The sequence below is a fragment of the Crocodylus porosus genome, unplaced genomic scaffold (assembly GCF_001723895.1).
Source record: "Crocodylus porosus isolate Cpor-Errol unplaced genomic scaffold, CroPor_comp1, whole genome shotgun sequence".
NCBI lineage: Eukaryota > Metazoa > Chordata > Crocodylia > Crocodylidae > Crocodylus > Crocodylus porosus.
In genome coordinates this window covers 104,402,129-104,421,164 of record NW_017728943.1, presented here as the reverse complement: position 1 = coordinate 104,421,164, position 19,036 = coordinate 104,402,129, and the positions used below count along the sequence as shown (strand labels likewise).

The 19,036-nt window shown below is 41.8% G+C and overlaps 1 protein-coding gene across 4 annotated transcripts in view; it reads left to right on the top strand.

Annotated features, from left to right (window-relative positions):
- Positions 1-18,763, top strand: part of SMOC2 (SPARC related modular calcium binding 2) — a 221,086-nt gene extending 202,323 nt beyond the window's left edge. The window contains exons 10-13 of one of the 4 annotated variants that reach the window (XM_019549924.1): positions 10,922-11,024; positions 12,266-12,513; positions 14,526-14,566; positions 18,143-18,763. In XM_019549924.1, coding sequence (XP_019405469.1) covers positions 10,922-11,024; positions 12,266-12,513; positions 14,526-14,566; positions 18,143-18,166 — 416 coding nt within the window. In that variant the 3' untranslated portion in view covers positions 18,167-18,763. Of the gene's footprint in view, positions 1-10,921; positions 11,025-12,265; positions 12,541-14,525; positions 14,567-18,142 lie in introns of all 4 variants that reach the window. The other 3 variants (XM_019549922.1, XM_019549925.1, XM_019549923.1) reach the window with 3 other exon arrangements.
- The last annotated feature ends 273 nt before the right edge of the window (positions 18,764-19,036 follow it).

Genomic DNA, 19,036 nt, shown 5'->3' with positions numbered 1-19,036 from the left:
ATTACTGGCTGGGCAAACCCCAGACCAAACTCATTTCCCTTTCTTCTCCCCCTGCCATTCTGAAGACAGCTCTGGGAGCAGGCCTGGGCTTCATCAGCCCACCCTGCTCCCAGAAAGCACTGACAGATGTTAATGAAGGCACGGTGCTTTGGAACACCTTCGTCTGAACCCTCACATTATGAGGTTTCAGACTGCTTGACAATCAGACATTTTTAGTGTTCTACAGATGTGCACTTCTGTCTGTGCCCAGCTGTAGAGTGCTTTCAGTGGCTGATCTTATGACAAACTGTCACATCTATCAGCTCCCTATATTCTGTTTCGTACTAGAAGAACCTCCAAAAATTATGCACATGCATTAATTTAGCTAAACCTAAGCGCTCAAAAGTTCAGAAGCGTAGTTCAAAATATTCAGACTTCCTGACTCTGCAACAGTGAGCAGTTTGCCCTACTTCCAATCAAGCAGAAAGTGAAGTGAGAACTGTTTTCCTTCGAGTTTTTCAGTCCCTTGTGCCGACTCCCAGCTTGAACCAGAAAGACACAAAGGCACAAAAGAAAAAATGAAAAAGTATAAAGTAAAAAGCAGACACTTTTCCAAGGTTTATTTTAAGTTTTGTGAGAAGTTTGAGAGGATTGTGATATCCAATCCAATTGATCTATATGCTAGTTTTAAAGTAAGATCCTTGAAAAGTTAGAATAACAGCATCACTGTACTTTCAAATTCTTAGAAGGCAAAAGATCCCTCTGTTTTTCTATGCTTTGTTTTAGGTTTTGGTTGGTTTAATTTTCTTTTATTGTATAGCCAGCCTGTTTTTCACACTCTTTCTTTTATATTGTGGTTTATTATTTCTTCTTTTATTATACAGCCAGATAGCAACAGAATTGTAAATTACTCTTAAGGGAACTGCTTTTACCATCCCCAAATGCCTTAGCTTAATTTCAGCATTCAGTCACCTGTAAAAGCCATTTAATAGCTCGTATGTTCTTCTGCTAAGAGCATTATCCCCTTATTTTAGTGTATTTACAAATATAAATAGCACAGTATTCTGAAATGAGTTGAACCTGCAAAATTAGACTTCAAATATATACATTTTTGTATACTCTAGGTATCTTGCACTGATATATAGCCCTGAAAGAGGTCTTTTTTAACTACCATATTGTTTCTGGATTTCTTAATTTCAATTAGAAAAGAAGGGAAAAAAATAGGCTTAATAGATACTGACATACATGGAGAGTTGAAATCTGTACCACCCTGACTTGTATGCAGAATTCTGGGGCCAATAGTTCATGTTACTGTAGATCCACTGGTGTGAAGCCCTTTTTTATTCATAATCATCTTACTCCATTGTATCTTTTTGCACTGAACCATGTAGTCCTGGGACAGACTCTTTTAGCTTGGTCAAGGGAAATGGAAGCTTCACTGTGCAAACACACTTCCAGCAGACATTTATTTAGTCCCTGTAAGGCTAGATACAGAAGATTGTCCTTGTGTATACTGGCAGGTGACTTATGTTCAAAGGGAATAAGGATTTTTGTGAATAAGGGCAACAGGAGCCCTACCTTCCTCTCCACAAATAGAAGAAGACACTGCAGGGGAAGGGGTGGGGAGGGAAATCATACTAAGTAAGGATTGTCAACTTTCAAACAATTCAAGAGACATTTTCTTGTGCTGCTGAAGCATAGGAAAAACTAGAATAAACACAGATAGGCTGAGCAATACCTTCTTATCTATTGTGGCTATTCTTTACTGAAATGATGAAAAACCTTTTTCGCTAATTAATGTAAGCAGACTCCAGAAGTTGATAACATGGAGACTTAGTCTGGAGACTTAAAGAATGAGGGCCCAAATTTGTAAAGGTATTTGGGCACTTAATCTCAGGGAATTAGACACCCAATTACCTTTGAAAATGAGGACCTTGGTCTAATGGAAGAAATATTTATATAGAGATGTTTATATGCATGTGCACATTTATGTGTGTCCAGAAATAAGTCAAAATTACATAATAGAATAAAATTTGCTTGATTACTTTTATACTGTTGTGCTTCTAACTGAAGTGAGGTGTTTGTGTATTTTCCTGTCATTTGTGGTATATATTTGTTGGTCTAAGGTTTCTAAGGCCTATTCTGTGTTTGAATGGAGAACATACTGTGGGTAAAACTATCCCTAAAGTAAACATTTAACTCTGTGTTACATCTCTGAACCTACAGTGTAACACCATGTGGTTTCAACTTCAGCCCTTTACCAACAAATTATTTATGTAAGCTGTCAAAGCCACACAATATAGGCAGCTGTACAAGAAGAAATTGAAGCAAGTATGCCATAGTGAGAAGCATAAGCACTTCATAACAAACTAGTCTTTCCTTTTCTGTACCTAGTCCACTGAGAGTGAATTATTCAGTACAATCAAATGCAAGCTCTGCACCTTCTGCCATTTCATCCACAGAGTTGTTGAGAATTAAAGTTCAGCTTGAAGGCTCCAGAGAATTAGTTTGAGTTCATAACACCTGCAAAGGACAGAGATTTCACTATGTAGTAATTACCACATAACTGTCCACACATCGGCATATTTTATAATTGGGAGAAACTGAGTATTGGCTTTGTGCTTAAATGGGTGAGGATCTTGTGGGGGTTTTGTTTCACGTTAAGTGAATAGTCAATTTAGAACAGAAACTGTTTCACAGCAAAAGTTTATTTGGCTTAACAGCAAAGCTTTTTTATTTTTTCCCCTTACAAGATTTCTCGTCCTGTCAACTGCCATTGCAACTGTATGGAACACACATTTAGAAACTCTAGCTGATTTTAAAGAAAATTGCCTTGAATGAGCTTTAACTAGTACATTTATGTTCTGTACTTGGTTGTGAATTGATTTATTTTCTTATCTGGCATTGCCCCACAAGTGACTGGCCAATTTCTGATATTTATATCTGCATCCACATTATGTACACCCGGTGGCTAGAAGAACAACCAGTGGTAAACATCCAAACCATACCCTTTGTTTCTTCCAGATGTGCCTGAAAGATGTTACTAATTGACATGACAAATTGAGATGTAGCTCCTAAATTAACATAGCAAAAGTATCTCCTTCAGGAAAAAGAGAAAAGTTAGATCACCATAAGCAATGATTTACCGTTCATTTCTTTCTTCAATGATACTATTCTCTAGGTTATCCAAAGCACTATAGCCATTTTTAGCTTGTGTTCAGTAGAGTGTTCAGTGAAAGCCAAAAGCTCACAGATTCAGTAAGTAAACAAAAGCAAAAGCAATAAAAAGTCTCTCTAAGAATAAATGATCTAAAATGGAGTTCCAGTACTTTTGAATCAGCTCCAAACCCAAACACACAGGTTGGATCCCAGGTTTAGGTGGAGATTTGGTTGGTGTGGGTCTTGGGGGATGATTTAAGTTTCTTCCTGATAAAGCTGGCAATCTGCAGTTTTACCTACTTTTCTGGTGAAAGATAATAGTGTATTCAATTATGCATGAGTGCAGTAGTGATGGGTGCATCATGCAGGCCAAAGGAAAGAAAGAGAGAAAAAAATATTACTTTATACAGGCAGATTTCACTTTCAGCTTTTCAACAATGGGCACGGACAGAAGTTACATTTTTCACACGATTGGGTCCCTGAAAGTACTGACACACATGCATGGCTGCAGAGCACTTCTAAAGTGGCTGACAGAAAGGGATCAGATGAATGTGCTCTGCTTTAGAATGCCTTAGGTAACATGTATTCCCTGGAGTTAATTTTTCATGTGATATGGGCTGGGCTGATGCTGCCCAGCCCAAACACCCCATTGCATCACAACCTGTGTGTGTGTGTGTGTCGGGGGGGAATCAAGCCTCTCCACACCTCGTGGTCACCCCCAACCTCCTGACTGGGGTACCGGGGGGGTGGGGCTAGGCCAGGTGCACCAAGTGGGGGTATGTGGCTCCAACCCACCCCTGCACCCCTTCAGCTCAGGCTGAGCAAGCTGGTAGATCATGTAGGGAGCAAATCACTGCTGCTTACTTGCCTCTTCCTCCTCCCCACTCCCTCCATGGTGAGAGCCCCAGAGCTGGGAGGGGGTACTGGGGTGGAGTGGGGCTGAGGAGAGAGGCAGTTTCTCAGCTGGAGAGAGGGGTGGCTACTCAGCTCGCTGGGCAGGCTCACCCCCCCACCCCACACAACAGGCAAGCATTTGTTCGGTTGCGGGGGGAGCACTCTTACTCATGGTGCTTTATGTAAAGTGCCATGATTTAGAGTTGGGGCCTGAGTGTCTGTCAGCACCCAATGAGTAACTGTAAGAAACTGAGGAAAAGGCTGTCTTAACTATATCAATACAACTTCCCTCCCAATCCTGCTTCTGTCATCAACAATATAAGACCAGCCAATTCACTCCTGCCCAGGCACACTGGAGTCTGACAACTATATAACACATCGAGGCCTAGATTGGCCTTAAGCAGTATAAAACAGACCTGAATGCCCCCTGCCAACTTCCTGTGCTGTTCACAGGCTCTCCTGAGGGAGAGAACTTGAGCAGGTAACTCAGGGCTGCTACAAGCCATCTATTCTGTCTAATTGCTTGTCTCTTGTGCTTCTTTTGCTGGCAGCACACTTAGGGTTGGGCGGAAGACATGTAGACATGTCAAAACATTTTGAAAAATACATTTGACCTTTTTATAATGGAAAGATATTTTCCTGAAGTTCTATTTAAAAGCATGGTAAGTATAACGGATTATCAGGTCTATCATGCTTTTTTTAAACCTATGCTGTACTTAAAATACAAGGTTCTCATTAGGAAGATCTATGAGAATCTACACTCATGTTTTCAGAATTGGCCAGTGCCAGTGAATGCTCAACTTGATAAATTTGAAAAAGAACCCAAATTTCAGAAAGTGCTGAGTGCTCCCCTTCAGAAAATTGCAGCCCATACATCAGGTACCTAAAAATCACAAGTTAATTTAAACAGCTTAAGCCTTTGTATCTCAGTTTTATAGTTTGCTTTTGTTTAATTAAGCTTGCAATCATTTGATCAACATTGATAAATTTGGCAGGCTATCAGAACAGTATTGGAACCTTTTGTGTCTGCAGAACTGTGCTGGAATTCTTAGAGAAACAACTCTTCTTTTAGCATTTGGATATTTCTGCTTCCAAGCCCAAATGGAACTTGGAAATGCAGAAACACAGTATAAAAACAGAGTGAGAGAGAGAAGACTAATAAAAAAAAATATGAGTACTTTTTTCAACATCATAAAAAGTTCAGGCTAATATTTGTTTTGAGTTTCAGAACAAGCCTGATACATTTTGAGTCAAAAGAGAGACAAATGGCTTAAGAGAGAGAAATCCAACATCCAATAGTAGGCTCTCCTCACTGACACTCCTTTAGATACTCCCCCTTGCAGTACAGAATGAGCACATGGACCTACCATTAGTCCTGAATGAAGGATCTGTAAAGATCCAAGGACAGAGCAGCCAGGCAGGTATGCCCCCCTATAGTTCCTGGGCAGTAAAGAAAGCTTCAGTGAGGAAGAGGCAACAGATTTGAAGCCCTGTGAATTCAGTAACTTCAGCTATCTGCGGCGTTGTCCTAAACAATAGTTTGAGGAATGGTGGTAGAAGTGAGGAGAAGCAAAGTGGGATAAACTGCACCGGAGTCCCACCCCTCTCACCCAAAGTTGGGAGTTGATTTTACCACTCCAATCTACCTGCCTCATTCTTAGAGCACACTTAGATTTTATTGCATTTATAGATGTGCTCCAGGAAGTATGTATGTGTGTGTGTGTGTGGGGGGGGGCTTTAATTAGCAGGGCTCTGAAAGGCATACTAATTAAAGCACCCAGAGTGTTGTCATGTGTATCAGTACCCTCACGCTGGAAAATGGCAGCAGGGTGCTCTAACTAAAGCTTGTCAAATGAGCTTTAGTTAAAATGCCTCCGCTGCCATTTTTAGTGCAGGGATGGTGATACAAGTGATATTGGAGTCTGCTGGAGTGCGGTAATTACCTCCCTGAAGCCTCCCTGAATGTGTATAAGAGCCCAATGTAACTGAACTGGATTCCATCCCCAGAGAATGCAAAACTGCTTTTGGATATTTGAAGAAATACTTAAAATATGATTTCTCAAGGAACAGTTTTCACTTTTATCTTGGATCTCATTGTCAGAGTTCACATCACAAATGAAGAAGGTTTTCCTGCCTTCATCACTCAGTTACGTTGTGTGTCTAATTTCTGGCTTCACCTACAGCAGTGTGAAATAGTTACATGATCTAAAGTGCATGGCTCTAAATTACCAATAGTCATTTTGCTTTGGAGAATACCAGCACTGCTGAAACCCCAATGAACAGTGTTATGAATCATTCAGAACAGTATGCCTTCAGTTTTTATACTCCTTTAAAATAGCTGGGATTTAGAATAGACTAGTATGAGAGATGATAAGAAGAGCTTGGGAAGAACTCTGCAGTCTAAAGCTGGTGGGTATTGGAGTGAATCACACTCAGTAGCAGGAGAATGAAGTAGTGCTCCATAACTGGCTTAGTTGTGAAAGAAGATCAAAGAAGCTGGGATAAGTGTATGGAGGGGATACAGAAAGAGGAGTTATGGCTGCCCAGTAAAAGGGTATGATGTGTGGAGTTGTGCTTGCTGTGTACAGGTCACAGAGCAGAATGTATAGTATTTGTTGATGCTTTCCAATCTTCTAGGCTTTGCTGGTTACCAAATGGGGTCAGGAGGGAATTTCCCCCCCTGTTCTTCCACATGTTGGGGTGGGGGGGGAGTTCTTTTTTGAGACTTTCTCAGAAGCACTGGGTGTTGGCTGCAGCCAAAACTGGAGATTTTGACTGATTTGGACTTAAACCTGGAGATTCCTTGTTAGAGGGTCTTGTCCCCCCTGGGTCATACCAATCACTATATTTAGGGTCAGGAAGCAGTTTTACCCAAGGTTCAGATTGGTATGAACTGTGGGTATTTTTACCTTCTTGTGTAGAGAGGAGAATGGCCCTCTTCTTTGGTTCTCCAGAGCATATTTTAACAACCTTTGTGGCATCTTGATGTTGGCTACTGTGGTCCCTTTGCTTTACCTTTGGCAAGTTAGGGTGTTATGTCTTGTGGTTGTGTCAGGGTTGATTGTGTAGTTTTGCTTATGGGCTAAACAATTGATTTTTATAGGACAGTTCAGGCTAAATGACCTCTCAAGGTCTCATCCAACCCTACTTTTCTATGATTATGTGATTTCTGTTAAAGTGCTTGCCTCACTGCCTTTATGTACTGAGCTTTGGATTATGGTTTGTATAGGAAACAAACATAACTGAAGGGAAGTCAAGAGATCTTAAAGAAAACAGGGACATTTTTGAGAGAATCACATCTGCCTTCAGATATGTGCATGCAGTACAGTGGAACTTGCTTCAATGAGTTCCTGTGATATGCCTCTTACAGTTATATGAATAAAATCTCCCCTGTGCCAGAGGGAAAAATAGATTGGGAACCCATAACTGCATAAATGTGTTAGACATAATAATGTGCAGTGGCTGCTGCTGTTGCTACACACAGTAACTGATCAGCTTAGCCCATTCTTACTGGACCACAGCTCAGGGGTAACATAACAGCAGTTCATTTCCTTGGATCAACATGGGGCATATTAAAGAACAACTTTCCAGGCAAGACTAGGCTGTTTAGTTTCAGATAACTCCATCTTCTGCTCCAAGGGTCATTCTGAAGTCTAATAAAATAATGAATCCCTACTGACTGACTAATCTTCCTTCTCCACAAGAGTTCTAAACATTTTCCTCTTCAACTTAGTGGAGGAACACCTGAGTACATGAATGCTGCATACCCTCAGAGGCTGGGGGAGGGGGCAGGGCGAGCTCCTGGTGGTGGGGCTCCTGGTACTGGCACTGTCAGTAGCGGGGGAGGGGCTTTGTGGTGACTGCCCACAGGTGCTGCTGGCAATGTCAGTGGTGCCTTTTCACAGGGGGTGCGCCGTCATGCTCAGGGGATACACATGCATCTGTGTGCACCCCCTCTACACATCGCCAATGCCTGAGTAACTAGGCTTCATGGAAGAATTTTCCACTAATATTCTAGAAATAGCTTTGAACTGCCAAAATCTACTCTTGCTTCCAGTCCCTAGTGGCCCTGTAACAGGGCGTCGTTGTAGTGGTGGCCGTGAACTCCCCTAGTGCCCCCTACCGTGCCAAGGTGATATTAAAAGCACCCTCACAATCTCGCCCACCACGTCTTTGATGTTAACAGTTTAAGGGAGGCTGCCCTTAGTCTTCTTTGACATAGTGCCCTGTTGTATCCCAGTCTTAGTTCTCTTTTGGGTGACTCGGTGCACCCCAGCCTTATGGGCTATGTGTGGCTCCAACCACCCCTGTACCATGCCCCAAGCCTCACAGATGTACCAGATGTTGTTTGGTCAATCCCACACTCTACACCCCCATGGACGCTCTCTGGCTTGTCTCGCAGCCTGCACCCTCACTGGCGCTCTCTGACTTGTCTCGCAGCCTACGCCCCGCGGATACTCTCTGGCATGTCTTGCAACGGCCCACACTGGGGCTTCTCGCAACAGCCCGCACTGGGGTTTTTCACAATTGGGGCTCAGGTGGCCATAGCTGTGCCCAGCCCCCAAATCCCCTCCTCGGGTCTTAAATTTCCTGTGGGGCTCATAAATTAAATTACCTGGCCCCCAGTCCTCTGCACTGGGGTCAGTGCATCCCTGAATGATGTGCCCTCTTTGGCACTGGGGCCCCCATGCTACCATGGAACCCCTACAAGGCCTCCTCCAACCCCTAACAGCCGCACCCGGGGGCCTCCTCCAACCCCTAATAGCCTCACAACAACAACAAAAGCAATACCACCAGCCAATCAGCTATGACGGAAATCTAAGCCTCCTGGCTAAAACTTTCTCCAAACCACGCAACATCTCTCACCTGTGTAACTAGTGGCTTGTACATCCAGGCCTTTCACTTTTCCCCTTTCAGGGCCAAGCTTTTTTGCTTGGTCAAACAGTGCTTCTTCTGTCTGGCTGCCAGTTGAGAGAGAGAGCGCACTCACAGCCTCCTGTCTGGGTCTTACAGTGGTCAACCCTGCCCCTTCCAGTCAGCTGACTCACCAGGTGTCGGCCCATAGCTCCTCCTGGTTGCCCCTAGCAACCAACACCTGAGCCCATACTGCTGCTTTTCAGTAGCAGGCACCTTGGTGCCCTGCTACAGGCCCCTTCCCATATACAAAGTTACTGGGTATTTGGATCATCCTGGAATTTAGTTCAGCCATTTATAGGTATAGGAGAATTTAACAATTGGATCTTCTTGTCAAGAGCTATGTGAAAATCAAATGAATCCTTGTATCCAGGCTGCATTGCTTGGAAACTGGATCTTTCAGTGCATTTTTATCTAATGTATCATGTATGCTGTCAACTCCTTTTAGAATATTAACTTCTAAGAGCAGCGATCATTTTTTGATTATTCAGTTTCACTGTGGTCCTAAAGGTACCAACCAAGTTGTGGGACTCGTTGTCCCACAATGTTTACAGCTGAAATTCACAAGATAAGCAAATGGTGGGAGAAGGGCTTATTATCCCTATTTAACAAAGGGGAAGAGAGCCACAGAGGCTAGGGACCAACATTTAGAAAGCCTAAGCCTGAATTGATTTAATCTTTGCAGGTTAGTGTAAATCACTCTGTAACTGGACAAACATCCCAGACATTTAGGCACATGCCTGCAGTGGCTCAGGCTAGAAGCTGGGGGGTGGGGGGCGCTAGAGCAGTCCTCCCTTCCTTTCCACTGAAGAGGATGTGGCCAGGCCTCAGCAGGATTAGGAACTGGTTCCCCCTTGATAACAGAGCATTTATCAGCTCTCTTATCAGCATTCATCACCCCATCAGAAAACAAACAGCCTTTCTCATTAGTTCAAGCTCTTCTTGAACAAAGAAGGAACCAGGGGATATTAACAGCTGAGCTGTTGATCAGCTCCACAAAGCCCTAAGCCAACACTGCTGTCTGCCATAGCACAGGACTGTAGCCAGCATGTGGTCTGCTAGCTAATGCTGAGGTGTCTGTATAAGGCAGAGGGGATGAGGAATTCTTGCTTAGCAGGGGGTGGTGATGGGAGGATAGAGCGGGAGGAAACCAAGCAGATGCTGCTGTGTCTACAAGTCTCTGCCAGAGCTGCATCCAGGGAGCAGAGGGGAGGGGCGAGCCCTGCTGTGGAGCAGAGAGCCCACCTAGCCCAGAGAGCATGCCAGGATGCTGGGGGAGTCTGATTTAACTTAAACAAGCAACAGTTCTGAGACAGATATTGCTTAAACTGGTGTGACCAAAAACAGTTAAGTCTGATGCTACGTTCAACCAAGTTTATCTCAAACCAGTTTCAGCATTTCAAACTGGTTTATGAGCAGTGAACATCTGTTTTGTTACAGATTTAAACCAATTTCTGATCACTTAAACCGGCTTATGTGTAATATCTGTCCCTAGCCAGAGGGATTATGTGCTGCATGCTGGTGGTGCTCAACAAACAATACTTACAAGTGATAAAGGAGAAAATCTAAGCACAAAGGCATGGTGTTGCACTTGGCACTGTCAAATTATCTGTGTAATATGCACAATTCAAATGATTTATTTTCAAAACGTGATACCAACAGTGTAATTATTTTACAAATCAGAGAAAAATCTAGAATCCATAGGAGATGGAACCAAGTCATGGAGTCTAGAGCTGTATCAAGACCACTCCAGTTTTAAAGGATATTTGATCTGTTCTCCCATTCTAGAAGTAAGCCTGCATCTAGGAGTTTGGCTATAGATCAGGTTCTGAACTTCTCCAAAGTTCATGGGAGACTGGATTCTGGTTCAGGTCTATTGCTGAGAATGAAATATTTTCTGGAACTCAAATTATGATATTATACAAAAAAAAAAAACCGAAATGGGGGGAAAAAAGAAAATCTGTTGTCTTTCTAGGTTGTCCAGGGGCCAAGAAGAATGAGTTCCTGACCAGTGTTCTAGATGCACTTTCCACAGATATGGTACATGCAGTCTCTGATCCATCATTGTCTTCTAGCAGGTATGTTTAAGGTGGCTGATGGGAAATGGATCTGTACCAGGGACCTTTAAAAGAGTTGTGGTTACATTTGTAATTTGTAATAGAATTGCTTTCCAGTAGCAGTTCTATTTCCACTTTCACACCAGATAAACATTAGAACAGTTAAGAAATGTTTCCTGAAGAATTATTATGATAGGCTGTATCCATAAACTAAAACTACAAAAAGCCATGGCAGTAATACAGTTACAGGTAAACTGAAGTCATCCCAGTCTTCATTTGTTTTCATACTTCTTGCATTTCACTTGAAGGAAGTGGGCCCTGTTCCTGGTTTTATAGAAAATGCAGTTACATAAGCTGAAATATTTCTCTTCCATATAAAGAAATGTCCTTTTGCTTTAATTTCTGTAATAAAATATTTCCTTTCTATGCTTCATCATAAAACAATAGTTTAAAGCCATAATTTAGCCTTTAATCTGAAATTTAACATGTAGCATATCAAGCTAGCAGAGAGGGAGAGCTATATTTAAATAGCGGGCAAAAGCAGTAGAGTCATCCAGTAAAGTAGCTCAATTTCTGCAACAGGGAGTTTTAAACAGCACATTGAAAGGAAAATAATAGTTTCCACTTCTCATTGTAGAATTCGTAATGAGATGTTGCCATTAATTAATCTTAGAAATAGATTCTATGTCAAGTGGAGCACTGTTTCCTTTCCTTCTTTTAAATACTATGTTGTATAATCATACATTGTATGAACATGCCTGTTGCAGTGAAACCTTTCCTAGAGGTGCTGATGCTATTAGCAAGAAAACCACCCAGCTTCCAGACCCTCAGTTCTGCTACACACTAAATCACTTGGTATTTTTCATTATTAACTATGCCTCCTTTCTAATTATGTCATTAAATCATAAAAGATGGAGCTATTTCTATATATCCACTATTTTATGGTAGAAAGATAATTTGGCATCCTTGCCTCCCCTGAGAGAGATTCTCACTGCTCCCTTTATCTTTCTGTGTTTTGTCTCTCTGGATCTGGCTCTTTTCAAAGGACCTGTGTTTGTTTGGAGCACACTGGTCTGCTTCACTCAGGCTTCAAAAGATAGAAAAGATTAGTTCCTAATGATTTCTCAAACTACCCCAGTTCACTCAAAAACCCACAAGAAGAAATACCCTTGTCACTGGTAATGATCTAATAGTTCCTGTGCAAGAGTATAAACAGGATTCTGTGACTAGAAGTGAAGCATAATGTTCTGTTTCTATTTCAGGGTTTCAGAACCTGATCCGAATCACACTCTGGAAGAGAGGGTTGTCCACTGGTATTTCAAGCAACTTGATAAAAATTCCAGTGGTGACATTGGAAAGAAGGAAATCAAGCCATTTAAGAGATTTCTGCGAAAGAAGTCAAAACCAAAAAAATGTGTGAAGAAGTTTGTGGAATACTGTGATGTGAACAATGACAAATCTCTGTCAGTTCAAGAACTAATGGGCTGCCTGGGAGTAACAAAAGAAGAAGGTAAAGCAGATACAAAGAAACGTCATAGTAAGAACCTTTTTTCTATTCTTTAACTAGATTTTTTAAAACCAGACCAAGATATTATATTTCATAGGGCACATACACATAGGATATTACAAAAAGATATTACAAGTGTGAGAAGAGAAAAAGGGAAAAACACTTAATGGAAAATAGAGGGATAGATGTCATTAACCCTATCTTACAAATGAGGAAACTGAAATATGTTTAACAGCCTGCATCTCCTTTAAAACACTGAGTCGGAGCAGAGAGGCTTGGGTGTAAATGTAATGGCTTTACCCATTTACAGACATATTAAGGCAACTTTGCACCACAGGAGCCATTTACAGTTGTCTTAGTGTAAAGCAAAATCAGGCTCCTGAGGCAGAATTCTGTTTCCCTTTGTCCATTGCACTTAGGCGCAGAGAGCAACATGCCCTGCCTCATGGGCAACTGGTGCCACCCAGCGACCAGTCAGCGACTGGAGGAGGGAGTGTTCCCCATGGCTAATCTTGCCGACGAATGGGGGGGGGTCTGACCGGGAAGCAGCCATGGTGCTCCCGGAAGTGGCTGCAGCACTTCATCTGGCACTCCCACTCCCCAGCCAGAGCTTGCAGGGCTCCCCACCGCCCGTCACCTAAGTGGGGAGTGTGGCCCGTCAGGGGGTGCACCAGCACTCTCAGAGGGTGTACGTGCACCCCTGTGCACCCCCTACACATTGCCACTGCCCTGCCTGTGGACACAAATGTGTAGACTGACTGTATGCAATAGACCAGGAGTTCAATAGCCTTTGCTCTGTGCTGGGGGCTGCTCTCTCACTCTCCTAATGGAGCCATGGCAAAAACATGCCGCCAAAAAGCGTGGCAAGTGACAATTTGGATTACCTATTCTGCAGCAACAGAAAGCAGAGGATGCAGTGCAGAAGCAAGAGAGCAGCCCCTTGCGCAGAGCAGAGAAAGCTGGGATAGTGTCAGGGGGGTCAGCCTTCCCTTAGCAAACCATGGAATGCAGATTGTGGGCTAAATTGGAGAGCTGGGCAGCATTAGGGGATTGGCACAAATTAGCAGAACGCAGGCCTAATCAGACCTTTGTGGGCCATAGGTTGCCAACTTCTGCAATAGACTATACATATACTCACTGGGCAGGTAAACAGCTACTTGTGCACACCCTTTGCAGATGCATACATGTGTCTCATTCACGAAAGTATAGCTAGCCAGAAACCTATGATTAATGGGTGTTAGATGGAGAAGGACTCTCTCATGTTCTAGCCTCAACAGCCAGGTGAGTGGAGCATTTACCAAAAAAGCAGGTTTCTAGGCCCCACTGTCACTCAGAGGAGAGATGAAACATCATTTGCTTGACTTTCCAGCAAAGTGCTCTAATCATGACACCCTACCTTTGTCCACCAACTAACTCACTTGTGAGATCAGGTGGAGTAATAGCCTCATGGACCTGCTTCCCACCCTGGATTCAGAGTAGCAATCTGGGTTAATGCTCCTTACTAGCCATCTAAATGTAAATGACAGTCTTCCCATTCTTATATTGAATTTTAAGGATGCCTTTCAACTGGCAAGGTTAATGCTCTTTTGCAGTGTCTATAAGCAAAGTGAAGGAAATGCCTTCGGACATTTTACCACGTTTCCATGCTCTTTGTTCTTGAGGGAGATTAGAATTAAATTCCAAGGAATAAATGAGTTTGCAATGTCTAGCATTCACACAGGACATGACAACATTCATTAAACAAGCCTAACTTATTTACTGGGAAGGATCCTGTTAGTCAGCTTTCAAGTCAGTCCAGTGAGTGGGCAGCTGTGTTACTGAGAGGGGGGAAGAAGAAAATTCACATTTCAGTTAGATACTCAGAACAAAATGCTCATTTATGAAGAAAGTATGCGGTGCTTTGTAGAATGGCATTTCACAACTGGGGCTTCCTGTTCTGGGGAATGTGACTCATAACAACATGTAAGCCATTGTCATAACACTTTTCCCCCTTTTTTCCCCCCTCTCTTTATCAGCCCCTAAATCTAATGCTGAAAGCACTTCTTCCAACAGGCAGGTGAGTACTGGGCACAGCCTCTTCTCTTCTTTCTCACCATATGAAATTTCCCAACTACTATTGTTGCAGCTTTGAGGCTGCGTTCACAGATGATATGTATTCACTTCTCTGTGGCTGAAAGTGAGGGAAGAATTTCCACATGCAGATACTCAGCAAACAGCCTTATTACTAAGGGATTCTCCACATAGGCTGTCTCAGGAAAACTAAGCAAGTCGACTGAAGGTGCGAAGTCAAAGTGCACATTTAAACCACATAAAACACACATATGGACAATTCCATTCAAGAATAAAGTGACCTGGGATCATTGTAATTAAACCCTCTTATGGAAATCGTTAAGATATGGTGATGCTTTGCATGTGAAAGCGGGGCCCAACACAGAGATTTACATAGGTTTTAATTTATGCTGGGGTTGTCAAACTCACCCTGGACTGAACCTGTGACATAGGGGCCTTTACAGGCCAGATCTGGCACAGGACACAGCAGTGGTAGATCCAGCCTGGGGCTCAGGGCAGTGACAGGACAAGCAGGGCTGTGTTGGCGCAGCCTTTGCTCATCCTTCTGTCTCTGAGGGCTATGCCCCCAGGGTAGAGGAGCCCCAAAAGCTGCAGCAGACCTCCACACTGCCACACCCTGAACTTTCCCTCGCCTGCTGGTAGTGCAGCAAGCTGGGGAGAATGTCTCCACCAACTGGATGCTTGACACCCCTGATTTATGCTATCAGGTCGCTGACTTTGGCTGATTGGCCATGATATTCCAGACAGTCCCCAAGTACACATGATCTCAGGCTGGTCGACCAGCTTTCTTATGCAGAGGACCCACACAAAGTTTACGTATCTCTTGAAACATTCTTTTAACAATCAGAAATACGTGTTTTTAACATGTTGCAACCCTGGTGCAGACAAAGCAATTGTAGCTTAACACCTATTGACTGATAGATGTAAACCTTATGCAGGAAGAGGGGAATTTAGGTTTTACTTTGACTAGCAGATGTGTTACAACTACATTTTATAATCTTTAGAGCAGGCCATCTTTATTTTTCTGGTAAACACACGGCTGTAGAGATCCTAAATGCTGAGTAGGCCAGGATTTTACTCCTAGTGTTCTGAATAACACCACCTTACGTTATTTGGAAAGTACTGACAGCCTGCTTGGTTCTGTACAACATACACAATTCTAACAGGGTATGTTATAATTAAGACAAGATGGGCACCCAATACACAGGATGCACTAAGAAAGCTCCAGAGAAGGTTTAAAAGACTGTGCATTTTGTATGGACCCTATTTTTGTCTGAATGGCTTTATACTTCTATATTCTTAATGCTAACAGTTCTCTTCATCAGGCATCATGGGGATAACTTCCTGTTACTCTGATGCCAGGCACTCCACTAGCAGAAGCACTTCAACCATTATGTATCCAAGGGCACTTGTACATGTGACAATGTTATGATGTACACATGATGAAAATTTACTTTTGTGATGCTTCATGGCATCATACATTATATGTATGTGAGTTTTGAGGGTTTTAGATGAGTTTGCATCATTGCAAACTACACTACTTACTGATGTAGTATATGCATTGCAGCTGTTAGTCAGCTTGCCCCTTGGCCATGTGGGAGGCAGGCAAGCTCCACAGAAAAAAAGGACCAGGTCCCTCACTGGCATCTGCTGAAGGCAGAAGCAGTGAGGGGTCTGGTCCTTTTTTGGGGTCTGGTCCTTTTTTTCATTTTTGGCAGATCCTGCCTGCAGCCTGGGGGGGGAGCTGCTGGTGGGCTGAGTGGCCCCTGAGCTGTGAGCTGCCCTGGTCCTTCCCTCCACAGTGGCAATTTGTTACATTAAAGTAATGGTTCAAGAGATTATACAGTAGTATTAAAGAGAGAATGAGTTCTCATTGAAAAAGGACATAATTGTGGTTAATTATTTATCACCTTCCCATCCATCAGAAAGTCAGATTACTTGTCAAAAAACAAAACACAAAGTGAAATTGATACAGCATCCCCAAAAGTCAAGAAAAAATATTTGTCTGTTTGCTGCTAGTGAATTTGTTACTTACTGTATCTCTAGATTTGTTTGATGTGAGGTTCACACTTCCTAGGGCAAGCTCTACATTTGTTGTGGGTTTTAACCAGAGACCTCCTACACACCTTTGATGAAATGTAAAATGTTCTCATAAGTAAAGAGATGCGATAAGTTTCTTTTAGTCTAAACAAATGTTTATGGTCTTAACTTTTCAAATCCCCCCCCCAAATCACTTACAAGGCAGCCTGAAAACAATTACTATGGCGGAACCCAAAAAATATTCAAAGGTTTATTTTAATTACATAATAGCAATTACTGGCACACGTGCATTACACTCAAAGCATAATATGCCTTCCTCTCTCCTTTTCCTGTAATCTGATTCTTACATGTAGGATCTATCATAAAAGAGCCCTAATGGTTCCATTTAAAAAAAACCCAAAACTTTTAGTATTTTTGCTGACTCAGTATCAATTATTTTTAAAAGCTGTTGCTGAGAAATGAGAGCCTTGAATTAAGGCCAGTAGTGCAAACCCTGTGTTGGCAGTTACATACTATTACAATGCATGGCTACAAATGTACCTCACAAATGCAAGTGGTGGCTTTCATTACAAAGGCTTTCACTTGGAAGTAAGCCATTGGAAATGAACTAGCCTGAGAAGAGGCTACTCAAAATAAACCACACACCTAAAAAGAAACAATCAAGTCAGCACCATTTTGGAGATGGGCAACTGAACACAGGAGGGACCACATTATTTTTCTTTTCTTGTTTTAAATGGACGAGTTATCAAGCACTTCAGTACATTCTGTACATTGAAAGGAAGGGTTGGAGGAAGGCAGGCGGGCAGGAAGAAAATGTAAACATATTTACCAATTCACCATCCCGTGCTGTCTCATATGTAATTTCTGTGAGGTAAAATTTATAGCAGATCTCCAAAAGGTAGGTAAGTAGCTACAAATAATTCCCTTATTCAATTTCCTGTTTCCACCATGCATATGTACATGCACACACACAGTATCAATTAGATCCATAATAGAAAAACCTTGACCTTGGAAAAAAGTTACAAAAACCCTATTGTTTGTACATGTTGCATTAGTCAGTGACCCATTTCCTATGCAGCAAATGCCATAAAACATACACACACACACACACACACACATATATTATATATATATATAATTCCATGTGATAGCATCTCTCATGTGAGTGGGGAGCCAAGATAGGCATATATAGGATGCTGAGGTAACCTTTCTTGGCTCCCCACTCATGTGAAAGCCGCTATTGCATGGACTTCTAAGTTTAGTAGAAACCAACCTAAGTACAGACTCAAGGAAGTCAGAGGGAGAAGGTGTTAAAAATGTTTATGCCCTTCTACATGAACAGCATTTTGTCTCTTCAGGTCAGTTCTTCATGTGTATTTGTACAGCCCTTAGCACTATGGGGTCTTATCCTGATAGTGGCCTATAAACCCCTGTGTAATGTAAATGATACATCTTTGTATTTTAATGAATTTACTTGAAAGCATCACTAGTAATGTGGCTTTTTAAAATATCTCTTTTTTAGCAGGCTTCTAAGAAGCAAGGATGAACAGTTTACATATCCAAGGCAGATCCCTTTGACATGTGGGAGATTTCCTCACCAAAAGGCAATAAAAACAACCGTAGTATTTGCACTTTGTACTTTAAAATGTAAATTCACTTTGTAGAAATAAAATATTTAAACAGACTTTTTTTTTAATCTGTGAAAATGTAAAAGCTAGTTTTGAAAAATTATCACATACAATGTATGTGCCTTCCTCTGTTGTTTGAAACCTGTACGTGTTGGAGTTGTAAAAGTTTGCATTTTAACCTTTTTTATTTTTAAAAAAAAATAGCTTTCTGGCAAACATTGCGATAGAAACCTGAACTCTAACTAATTTGGTTTCAATCATATGCCTTATTTTTCCTAACCAGTACAGTCATTTAAATGTAGCTATACTTAAAAATCTACTGTATTCACAATTTTGTCCAAGCAGTGTTGGAGGTTTGATGTTTTCAAGGCTAAGGAAAGTGCATAAATTGCTGCTGACTTATTTTTTGCAGCTTCTAAGTAAATGGATTTTTCACTGTTGGTGATGTTTTATTTTGTCTTGTTCTTCTTGTTATTGTGGCTTCCAAAGATCATGTAATAAAAATGCAACCACTAGTAGATTCAAACAGTTCTTCTATGATTAGGTCTCTTGAAAAACTTTTTTTTTTTTTTTTTTTTTACACTTCTGTTTCTGGGGTGTCTTCTTTTATAGGTTTTGTTAGGGGGTTGTTTTGTTTTGGTTTTGTTTGAATGATTAATAAAACAAACTGAGAAGGAATAGGATAGATTATTGTGTCATTCAAATTCAGCTCTACTGAGCCTGAGACGATGTTCTTGCAATCAGCATAAAGCACTAAAGGGGCATATTTGTTCAGGATTGTAAATCTA